Source organism: Schistocerca gregaria, chromosome 6 (genome assembly GCF_023897955.1).
Source record: "Schistocerca gregaria isolate iqSchGreg1 chromosome 6, iqSchGreg1.2, whole genome shotgun sequence".
NCBI classification, from domain to species: Eukaryota; Metazoa; Arthropoda; class Insecta; order Orthoptera; family Acrididae; genus Schistocerca; species Schistocerca gregaria.
The window spans coordinates 201,612,344-201,624,866 of record NC_064925.1 but is presented as its reverse complement, the minus strand read 5'-3'; the positions used below and the strand labels follow the sequence as shown (position 1 = coordinate 201,624,866).

At 38.2% G+C, this 12,523-nt stretch overlaps 1 protein-coding gene across 4 annotated transcripts in view; it reads right to left on the bottom strand.

Moving 5' to 3' along the window:
* LOC126278370 (ribosomal oxygenase 1) overlaps nucleotides 1–12,523 on the bottom strand; it is an 84,265-nt gene that overhangs the window by 52,728 nt on the left and 19,014 nt on the right. For all 4 annotated transcript variants that reach the window (XM_049978440.1, XM_049978439.1, XM_049978441.1 and 1 more), the window contains 3 exons: nucleotides 4,330–4,564; nucleotides 3,819–4,247; nucleotides 3,524–3,737 (listed from right to left, as the gene is read on the bottom strand). In XM_049978440.1, the coding sequence (XP_049834397.1) occupies nucleotides 3,524–3,737; nucleotides 3,819–4,247; nucleotides 4,330–4,564 (878 nt within the window). The remainder of the gene's footprint in view (nucleotides 1–3,523; nucleotides 3,738–3,818; nucleotides 4,248–4,329; nucleotides 4,565–12,523) is intronic.

The window sequence follows — 12,523 nt, the reverse complement described above, 5'->3', positions numbered from 1 at the left end:
AGAAGATACAAAGAGAGACCTCAAGCAGCAAGGTGGAGGATGGGGAAAAGATGGAGAATGAAGAAAGAAGGAAAAAACAGATGAAGGACTGTTTTGATGCTGGGCTATCGAAACTTTGAATGTATTCCCAAAAATACCCAGGACATGTTTTCCTGCATGAAGATAGACTTAAAGAACAGAAAGAGATGAGGTGCTGCAAAATCTGAGGACCAGTGATAGCCAAGAACAGACTCACCAGAGAATGGTGGGTCCCCTACAGTTTTTCAGTGAGGTATCTGAATGTCTGTGGAGGAATGGCTGCCCATTCTTCCTCAAGAGCCAAAACCAGAGTAGGTAATGATATTGTGTTGTTACTAATTTGATTTGTTTGATACTTGGCTTCATCAATCAACTAAAATGACCTATTCAGGTTGTCAATTTGAAATGCAATGTTACATTCTGCACTATTCCTCAGTTTCAACAGTTCATTCAGTTTCAAGTATCCATTTTCATTTCTTCATTCATATGGCATTAACATGTCATTTGTGATGTTGTAATAAATAATGAAGTATTATAAGAGAATATTTCCAAAAACCACAATGTAAAGCACAGTATCAGACAGCTCACCTTCCTGTGAATTTGTCCATATGTATGCACACTTTAACCTGAATTACTGGTGTGCTTTTTAATGTGGTTCTTGAAATTCCACTGTTCTTGCAGTATTCTCTCAAGTTCTGTTTCTTGTATGACATGCAAGATGTTACTACTGCATGTAAGAACATGGATACAAGTTTATTTGAAAGTGACCAAGTAGTCAAAATTAGTCAGCAACATGGAATAAAACACCGTTCACGAGACACACTTTGATACCTGTATGTTATATTTTCTAGGCCTCATGTTACTTCTTAATTAGAGTTGTTTACATCTTAAATATACAGAATGTCGTTGTTTGATGAATTATGGATTGGTAATGTATAGTGTTCTATCATGATGATAATCACCTCACTAAGAAAAGAAATATGAGAACAATGACCAGTACAAGGTCAACATACATATATACATACATAGTGCATCTCTCATTCAATACTCTCACATTTCATATCCTGGCTGTGTGTAAATACTGAGAACATTTAAAGTGATTGGAAATAATAGCAATCAACTGAATGCCCAAAGTAAAGTAAAAATTATACAATGAATCTCCATCTTTACACAAGAGAAATGTTTATCTTTATAAAAATAGCCCTTTTCAACCAAAAATAAAAATTTGCAACTTCTCAAAATAAATAAAATACATTCTTTTTTTAGTGAGAATCTTAAAGCCTTATTGCTTGTTGATTCTTTTTAAAATATATCTTTATTGACATGTAAGATAAAAGAAATATGACATTAGCAAATGCAAGAATAAATGATATAAGCAATTGTACAAAATCTATGTGAGTGAATTTCTGTTATGTAAAAAATTGTTGTCTTTTATGTAATTATGTGATATCTTGTTTGCTCCATGAATATTATGGATTTATCATCACATGAAATCACTCATCTATTGTGACACCTGTCATATATTAATACGCACACTTTGTGTACATCAAGGTGTGCATATCTTTTTGGAAACGATTTGGAGAACCAAAAGAGAAATAGCAGTACAAAGAAAATGTGTTTTTGAACATTGTTCTGACCTGTTAAAATTGTGCTGCAATTGTACCTGCTTTCTGTAGCTATTCTATGACTACTGTACACATGCAACTATGGAAACAGGCTTTACAGTTTTAAAAGTAGCTTTTTATCTGGCAGATGAAGATAACACATTTATACATCGACATGGCTTTTCTAAATTTTTATTACCACATGTTGCGCCAAAAATCATGTGACCATAAGATTTTGATAGATCTTTTATGTGTAAGTGCCATTATTCATGATATTTTCTTAATATACAAATTATAATATGTTGATAGCCAAATGTGGCACTTTAGCTTCAAAACAACGAAATCCACCATGGCATCAAAAGAAGGTTCACACTGCAGGTGGCCAAACAATGAAAAACAGAATATGTGTGTGTGCAACGCAATGATATCATGACAGTCACAACTACCACCTAGCTGCGTGGTACAGACAGTTTGAAAATACTTGTGATTGGTCATGATATCTTTACTCTAATGAACTGTAAATACTCCAATGTCAATGTTGGAAATGTGGTTCTAGTTGTCGGATTTCTAATTCCACAATCAATTTTTGCTCCCAAGTAAACATACAACTAACTTTGAAATATTCTTGGATTATGAGCTTAGGAACTGTTAAAAATTTCAGCTAATGTGCATGGTGTGCACATTTGTCCAATGAAGAAAAAGTCGAAACATTAGACTGAATATGAAGCTGTCTACTTCTAATATTTCACTGAACAGATGCAAGCTTTGTGCAGACTATATCAAAAACCATAACAGTTGATTTCCAAAGGAAATACATATTTGACCTGTCTAGCAAAACCACTTCAGCCCTTAACGTGTAACCATGAGGACCAAAAAACGATTTCCCAAATTTGCTTTTAGTCTTCTGAAAGTTGTGTAGCATCTAAACAGAGTGATTATGCAAACTTTTGAACATAAAGTAGATATAAGTATCTTTGTTCTATGTGAGCATGTTGAATTTTTTTGTCAAAGGCCTTGTTGGCCAAAAGCAAACTTTCTGACAGTCTTTTTGTTGTTCCTTTCTGTGGCTCAGCATCTTCACTACATGGTGAGTAGCAACCATCCTTTTCATTACATTGCTACATTTAGTATGATTGGCCAAATGTAATACATCAGAAATCTCCTAAAATATTTAAAATCCACTATCAGTGACACCATGTCTTCACAAGACATACACTGACTTCAAAACAGATGCTCTAAACAAACTTCCTAATCTCTAAACATGTAGCAATTTGCTACATCATACTGTTCTGAATTCCTCACAACATGTATGCATCCACAGTTACAGGATCAGCAAGGGCACTACCAGTTTCTTCGACATTTGTCGATGGAGTATAATAAACAAGCTCCAAAAATACTGTCAAACAAGGAGTTGTTTTAATGCAGGAAACATGTTGTCATTAAAGCAAAACTGATGTATACAGTTTTTGTAGGTGTGCTGGTTAAAATGGTGGGTGTTGTGGCTATTTAAGACTTGCTGTGTCATATAATAATCAATAAGCCAGATACCATACCATGGAGTCTAAAATTAGCAAATGATGAGGAAAAATTACACCTATATCTGGAATCAATCCTTCCATCTCGAGTATTCTAACCCACTGCACTAGCTGGGCAGTACTGTCATCCTAAGATGAATTAAGATACTTAACATACATGTGATTACACTGCTGGCAAATTACTATTCTTTGGTGCCCATCTTCTATTCAAAATATGCAGCGGATGTAATTTTGTAACGGATTTTTTTGTACAGCCAGCAGAGAAGGAATCACACTGTGAAGTTTGAATGTGTGAATATTTCTGCACCGTTAATATACAGTACAAATCAGGGACAAAAATTAACAGCGGTAGTTAAAAAAAAGTACCTTTTCAAGAATATCAGCCCATGAATGTCGCTGGTAACTTGATAATGTGATATGCAATGAATGTTCTCCTGGAACAGTGTTTGCTTGATGAATGAAGCCACGAGGGAAGTACAGAATGTCCCCTGCAGTCAGAACCACATCGAGTAGGGGTTCACCCAGTTCCTCCTGAGTCAAATTTTGACTTGAAAACCGTGGAAGTACTTCTTTTTCAGACCTGCAACATAAAATATTGACTGAAAATTTTCGGCAGTACATCAGAACTTTCTGTAAAATCCACAGTGATTGTAGAACCAACCGGGGTGAGTAGACACGCCAGTGTTTCTTGCCTTCTATCTGCATGACAAATGCTTCTATGTCATCATAGTGAGGTGCAAATCCTTGTGAATCTGGAGGAGTAAGATACACATTAGCACCCACCATACATCCAAATAATTCCTGGAGTGTTGCAACCATCATTCCAACCTGTGGAATGAATGACTGAGGATTTAATAATCTCACACTGCATCCATTTTCATAGTATGCCCACACCCTTTCTGCAGTTGCCCTTCCTGGAGGATTCAAAGTCTCTCTAACTCCATCTGAATATGTTGTTACATCAATATTTTTCGTAAACTTAACATTGTGTTTACGTAACATTTTATCTATCATCTCTGTAGATAACACAGCTGAATAATAGGATGGATTATTTCGTTGTCCATGATATGGCCTCTTTTCCCATGGATCCCTAGTGACAAAAAGAAATTTGCTTTGATTAAGCAATGGACTATCATGTACATTAGACTGCTAGTGTGTTTATACATACGTACTTCATGAATTCATCAAAACGGAGAGGATGAACAAGCCATTCAAACATTATTTTTCCTTCCTCAATGCTTCCCATGTTTTCTGACTCCTCATGCCCATTTGTTTTTTCAAGGTACTGATCACTGACAGCCGTATCTTCTTCATTGTTTTCATCTCCATCTCTTTCTTCCAGCTCTATAGTACGATTTGAGATTTTCTTCTTCTTTTTTCTCTTTGATTTAAGGCTATCAGTGTTTGCTGCAAACAGTATCATATTAATGCTGCTTATAATTCTTAAATATGTGAAAAGTCGTATGTCCAGATAATGTTATTAAGTGTACATTGTAATGAAACAGATTTGCCTGTTGACCAGTAAAATACAACTAACATACATCATGGCACACAATAATTACATTACATATAAAGTAATAATTTTCAATTTACACCTATCACTGTATGCCATGAACAGTAATAATCATGCTACAAAGGAAAGTAACTTCTATACAATTTCATCAAAGGCCATTATTTGTTTGCACTGTGAACAATCTTCAATTTACTAGACTCTTATACACACAGGAACAGTGTATTTCGTATAAAATGATAAAGCTTTAGCATTAACAAGCATCATTACTGCAATTACATTGATCACTATTGATGTCAAAATATTAATCTTAAGAAGTTTGACATTGCAAAACTCTGCATTTCACAAAACAATTTATGTAAAATATTTGTATTTTCTGCTTCCCATGCTGCACAGATAAATTCATTTGAACTAGTTTCTATCCACTGTAAATTATGAAAAGTCTTTATTACAACTATACTGTCAGAAAGCACACATTGTAAATAAACACATAAGGGACGATGTTGGGCTAATCACAGAGAGAGAATTGTTAAGTAGTAGTTGTAGGTGCAGGTGGAAGAAGTTGTTATGGGGATCTGCAGTTTATTACTGGTTTGGCAAAGTTTTATGAACAAAATGATCAAATTAACAGGTAATGTGTTTTGGAATTTCATTTAAAAAAAGAAGGATAAAGCAGAATCTAAAAAGATACAAGCCTTGGGCATTACATCTACACTCTGCAAACCACTGTGAAGTGAATGGCAGAGGGTATGCCCCATTGTACCAGTTATCTGAGTTTCTTCCTGTTCCATTCATGAATGGAGTTTGGGAAGAATGGATTGCTTGAATGTCTCCGTGTGTGCAGTAATTACTTTAATCTTATCCTCACAGTTCCTATGTGAGCGATACTTAGGGGGTTGTAGCACATCCCCACAGTAATCATTTAAAGCCGGTTCTTGAAACTTCATTAATAGACTTTCTAGGGATATTTTATGTCAACCTTGAAGAATCTGCCAGTGCAGTTCCCTCCCATGGACTAAACAAACCAGTGACCATTCGTGCTGCCCTTCTCCATATACATTCAATATCCTTTGTTATTTCTACCTGGAATCGATCCCACACACTTGAGCAATATTCTAGAATCAGTCAGACGAGTGATTTGTAAGAAATATCTTTTTTAGACTGATTGCTCTTACCCAGTATTCTACCAATAAACCAAAGTCTACCACCTGCTTTACCCACTACTGATTTTATGTGATCATTTCATTTTATATCCCTACAAATCATTACACCCAGGCATTTGTATGAGTCGCCAATTCCAGCAGTGACTCACTGATATTATAGTCATAGTCACAGTCATAGGATACTAAAAGGTATCAGATAGATTATATAATGGTAAGACAGAGATTTAGGAACCAGATTTTAAGTTGTAAGACATTTCCAGGGGCAGATGTGGACTCTGACCACAATCTATTGGTTATGACCTGTAAATTAAAACTGAAGAAACTGCAAAAATGTGGGAAATTAAGGAGATGGGACCTGGATAAACTGAAAGAACCAGAGGTTGTACAGAGTTACAGGGAGAGCATAGGGGAACAATTGACAGGAATAGGGGAAAGAAATACAGTAGAAGAAGAATGGGTAGCTCTGAGGGATGAAGTAGTGATGGCAGCAGAGGATAAAGTAGGTAAAATGACGAGGGCTGCTAGAAATCCTTGGGTAACAGAAGAAATATTGAATTTAATTTATGAAAGGAGAAAATATAAAAATGCAGTAAATGAAGCAGGCAAAAAGGAATACAAACGTCTCAAAAATGAGATCGATAGGAAGTGCAAAATGGCTAAACAGGGATGGGTAGAGGACAAATGTAAGGATGTAGAAGCTTATCTCACTAGGGGTAAGATAGATACCGCCTACAGGAAAATTAAAGAGACCTTTGGAGAGAAGAGAACCACGTGTATGAATATCAACAGCTCAGATGGCAACCCAGTTCTAAGCAAAGAAGGGAAGGCAGAAAGGTGGAAGGAGTATATAGAAGTTTTATACAAGGACGATGTACTTGAGGACAATATTATGGAAATGGAAGAGGATGTAGATGAAGACGAAATGGGAGATACGATACTGCGTGAAGAGTTTGACAGAGCACTGAAAGACCTGAGTCGAAACAAGGCCCCTGGAGTAGACAACATTCCATTAGAACTACTGACGGCCTTGGGAGAGCCAGTCATGACAAAACTCTACCAGCTGGTGAGCAAGATGTATGAGACAGGCGAAATACCCTCAGACTTTAAGAAGAATATAATAATTCCAATCCCAAAGAAAGCAGGTGCTGACAGATGTGAAAATTACCGAACTATCAGTTTAATAAATCACAGCTGCAGAATACTAATGCGAATTCTTTACAGACGAATGGAAAAACTGGTAGATGCGGACCTCAGGGAGGATCAGTTTGGATCCCGTAGAAATGTTGGAACACGTGAGGCAATACTGACCTTACGACTTATCTTAGAAGAAAGATTGAGAAAAGGCAAACCTATGTTTCTAGCATTTGTAGACTTGGAGAAAGCTTTTGACGATGTTGACTGGAATACTCTCTTTCAAATTCTAAAGGTGGCAGGGGTAAAATACAGGGAGCGAAAGGCTATTTACAATTTGTACAGAAACCAGATGGCAGTCATAAGAGTCGAGGGGCATGAAAGGGAAGCAGTGGTTGGGAAAGGAGTGAGACAGGGTTGTAGCCTCTCCCCGATGTTATTCAATCTGTATATTGAGCAAGCAGTAAAGGAAACAAAAGAAAAATTTGGAGTAGGTATTAAAATTCATGGAGAAGAAGTAAAAACTTTGAGGTTCGCCGATGACATTGTAATTCTGTCAGAGACGGCAAAGGACTTGGAAGAGCAGTTGAACGGAATGGACAGTGTCTTGAAAGGAGGATATAAGATGAACATCAACAAAAGCAAAACAAGGATAATGGAATGTAGTCAAATTAAATTGGGTGATGCTGAGGGAATTAGATGAGGAAATGAGACACTTAAAGTAGTAAAGGAGTTTTGCTATTTAGGAAGTAAAATAACTGATGATGGTCGAAGTAGAGAGGATATAAAATGTAGACTGGCAATGGCAAGGAAAGCGTTTCTGAAGAAGAGAAATTTGTTAACATCGAATATAGATTTATGTATCAGGAAGTCGTTTCTGAAAGTATTTGTTTGGAGTGTAGCCATGTATGGAAGTGAAACATGGACGATAACTAGTTTTTACAAGAAGAGAATAGAAGCTTTCGAAATGTGGTGCTACAGAAGAATACTGAAGATAAGGTGGATAGATCACGTAACTAATGAGGAGGTATTGAATAGGATTGGGGAGAAGAGAAGTTTGTGGCACAACTTGACTAGAAGAAGGGATCGGTTGGTAGGACATGTTTTGAGGCATCAAGGGATCACAAATTTAGCATTGGAGGGCAGCGTGGAGGGTAAAAATCGTAGAGGGAGACCGAGAGATGAGTACACTAAGCAGATTCAGAAGAATGTAGGTTGCAGTAGGTCCTGGGAGATGAAGAAGCTTGCACATGACAGAGTAGCATGCAGAGCTGCATCAAACCAGTCTCAGGACTGAAGACAACAACAACAACAACAACAGCAACAGGATATTACTTTTTTTTTCATTTTGTGAAGTGTATAATTTTATATTTCTGAACATTTAGAGCAAATTTCCAATTTCTGCACCATGTTGAAATCTTATCAAGATCTGACTAAATATTTACATAGGTTCTCTCAGACAGAACTTGATTATAGACTACTGCATCATCTGCAAGAGGTCTGATTTTACTGTTAATATTGTCTGCATAGTCATTAATATACAATAAGAACAGCAAGGGTCCCAACACTCTCCTGGGGCACACCCAAAGTTACTTCTACATCTGATGATGACTCCATCATATAACATGCTATGTCCTCCCTACCAAAAGTTCCTCACTTGATACTCCATATGACTGTACTTTTGACAATAAGCAAAAGTGGGTACTGAATCAAATGTTTTATGAAAATAAAGAAACACTGCATCTACCTGGTTGCCTTCTAGTATGTGATGTGAGAAAAGTGCGAGTTGGGTTTCATATGATCAATGGTTTAGAAATCCATGCTGGCTGGCAGAGAGGAGGTTATTCTGTTCAAGATACCTCATTCTGTTTGAGCTCAGAATATGTTCCAAGATTCTATAACAAATAGATGCCAAGGATATTGGACGGTTGTTTTGTTGATCACTTCTACTACCTTTCTTGCAGAGTGGTGTGACCTGTCCTTTTTCCAAGAGATGGGCACAATTTTTTGTTAGAATGATCTACAATAAATTATAGTTAGAAGATGGATTAACTCAGTTGCAAATTCAGTATAGAATCTGAGTGAGATTCCATTGGGACCTGCAGCTTTGTTCAATACTAATGATTTCAACTATTTCTCAATGCCACTGACACTAATATTTATTTCATTTGTCTTTTTAGCAGGAGGAGGATTAATTGGAAGCAAGTCTCCTGGGTTTTCCTTTGTAGATGAACATTTGAAAATGGAGTTAAGCATTTCAGATTTTGCTTAATACTTTCAGTTTCAGTTCCTGTCTCATTCACCAGAGTCTGGACACTAACTGTGATGCCACTAATAGCCTTTACATATGACCAGAATATCTTTGGGTTCTGCAAAAGCGAAAGATCACTGACAATACTCTGTTATGGTAGTCACTGAAGGCATCACGCATAGCTCCCTTGATAGCCAAAAGTGTTTTATTCATCACCTCTTTATCTATGGCCCTACACTTTATTTTACACCTGTTACACAGTAATCTCTATTTCTTTAGAAGTTTCTTTACAGTGAGTGTATACCATGTAGGTTCTCTCTCATTATGAACTATTCTACTGGGTACAAATGTATCCAGTATGTGGTCAACTATTCTTTTAAACTTGAGCCAGAGTTGTTGTACGTGCTCCCAACCTGTGGTGTAAGTTTCAAGTTCCTCACTGAGACATGACATTACTGATTTTTTATCTAGCTTACTGACATATACATCTTTCTGCTTGTTTTAGTTGTCCTTTGGTAATCATTGCTGGCACAATGATGTCATGGCCACTGGTACTGGTTTTGATGTGGACATCATCAAGGATGTCAGGTCTGTTTGTTGCCATTAGATCATCCAATATATTTCCATCATGAGTGAGGTTCCCAACTATCTATTCTATGTAGTTTTCTGAGAAGGCATTTAGTTGTTTTATCATGCTCACCAATAACAAAACTGTAATTTTTCCAATAAACTGTTGCATGATTAAAGTCTCCAACAATGATTATAGTAGGATTGGGGAACTTACATACAAGTGAACTGAGGTTCTCTCTAAAGTTTTCGGTTACATCAGGAGAGGTGTCTCGTGGGTGACAGAAGGATCCAATTTTGATTTTGTGCCCACACCTAATACTAATTCCTGCCTAAACAATATCACATGCTGCTTCATTTTCTACCTCTGTGGATTTGAGTTTCTTGTCCACTGTGACAAAAATACCACCTCCATTTCCCATTTGCCTGTCCTTTCAATATATGCTTAAATTTTCCCAAAAAATCTCACTGTTGTTGTTGTAATTGCGACCAGGACGGTCGCGGGGTAGCACTGAAGGAAGGCGCAGCGGGACCCGCAGAGAGGCCTGCGAACAACAACACAACGGAAAAGGACGAATATGACCAACCTAGGACAGAACGAATACGACAAGATCGAACAACAGAGTCACCAGGAAACAAACTCATACATGAACCAGGAAGAAAGCAGTCTAACACAAGCAAGGTGTAAACCGACGTAAGAGATTAGGCTGACTGGATGAGCGAGTGGCCGGCGCTTAAGTACGCTCTCAGGGGCGCCGCTATTGGCCACTGGGACCACGTGTTCCACTGTGGCACCCCCACACTAAAAGCGGGCCAGGAGGTGCGCGCCGCCACAGCTTATGGTGCAGAGATCTCTATGGGTCTTCAACGTCCATGACGTCTGGCGCGGATTCAAATTCCGCGGCGCGCGGTACCACAGATATCAATTTCAGGGTTCAACCAGCTTTCTGTACCTAGTATTCACTCCTTTTGGGGAGTGATTCAAACTATGGCACTTTGTTGCCAATGCTTCAACAGTTTACCATTAGGATTTTAGTACTTTCACCTGTGGGAGGAATTTATTTCTATCTTACACTGATACTTCTAGGTTTCCTACAGCTATTGTTGTCTGGATTGGATGGAGAGCCATCTAATATGAAAAACCTTGTGTGCTCTCCACAAACAGTCAGCTATCCGAAATGCAGCCTCTGCTGTGTAGCGCACACCTGACCTATTTAGGGGGACACTACAGTTCTCAACCCTATGGTGCAAGTCCAGGAAGTCACAGTCTAGCATGTTGCAGAACCTTAGAAGCCTCTGGTTCAGTCCTTCCACTTGACTCAGAACTTAAGGACCATGATTAGTTCTGGGGACAATACTGAAAATTGTGAACTTTGTTGAAACTCCACATGCAAGACTGGTCTCCTCATTCTCTGCCAGTCGCTGGAATGATGCATGATTGACTTTGGAGCCCACATGACAAGCATAATTTTTTCTGACATCTGCCACAAACTGCAGTTGGAGCATCCTTTCCCTTAGTGGCTTCCAGAACAGCCTCTTCGACAAGTTGTATGAGGTCCCCAGGCATACACACTGAGTGTGCCCAGTGTCTTTTCCTGTCCCTTCTGCCATTTCCCTAAGTGGTTGAACAGTCACTATACATTTGACCTATTGATGATTAATAGACCCCGACCCTTGTGTGTTTCCCTCCTCCTGACAAAACAGGTTTCCCCAGAATAGCTGAAGTGAGTAAGACAACACCTCAAACTCTTTGGTTACGGGGATCGGTACAATATCCTCAGTCCTCCTTGGCCCCCCAGGACACCTAGATCTACCATTCACATGCCACTCGCAGTCAGGTAGATGGGTAAAGACAGATACTGTACTTCCTGCAGAGGGGGTAGCAAATGAGAATAACAACAGCTTGATCAATGATCATGGACACCTTCCACACATCATGATAAATATTAGCACATTAGTGCATCATTTACTGCTTAAAAAAACTATTTTTGTATCTTTTACAGATAACTTTCACAGTAGAATGCAATGTATGACATAATTTACGTGATGAATGCGAGCAGAACTGATACAACACAAATATATATGACAAGCTAAAAAAGAGGAACCTGTAAAAGAATGAAATACAGGAATATGAGAAATTAAAAAGATTGTAATTGCTGGAAACACCCCACACATACACTACTGGCCAATAAAATTGCTACATCAAGAGGAAATGCATATGATAAACGGGTATTCATTGGACAAATATATTATACTAGAACTGACATGTGATTACATTTTCATGCAATTTGGGTGCATAGATCATGAGAAATCAGTACCCAGAACAACCACTTCTGGCCATAATAATGGCCTTGATACGACTGGGCATTGAGTCAAACAGAGCTTGGAATGCGTGTAGAGATACAGCTGCCCATGCAGCTTCAACACGATACCACAGTTCATCAAGAGTAGTGACTGGAGTATTGTGACGAGCCAGGTGCTTGGCCACCATTGACCAGACGTTTTCAATTGGCGAGAGATCTGGAGAATGTGCTGGCCATGGCAGCAGTCGAACATTTTTTGTATCCAGAAATGCCTGTAAAATGTTCGTTCACCGCAATGTCGCCAAACACGGATGTGACCATCGTGATGCTGTAAACAGAACCTGGATTCATCTGAGAAAATGACATTTTGCCATTCGTGCACCCAGGTTCGTTGTTGAGTACACCATCGCAGGTGCTCCTGTCTGTGATGCAGCGTCAAGG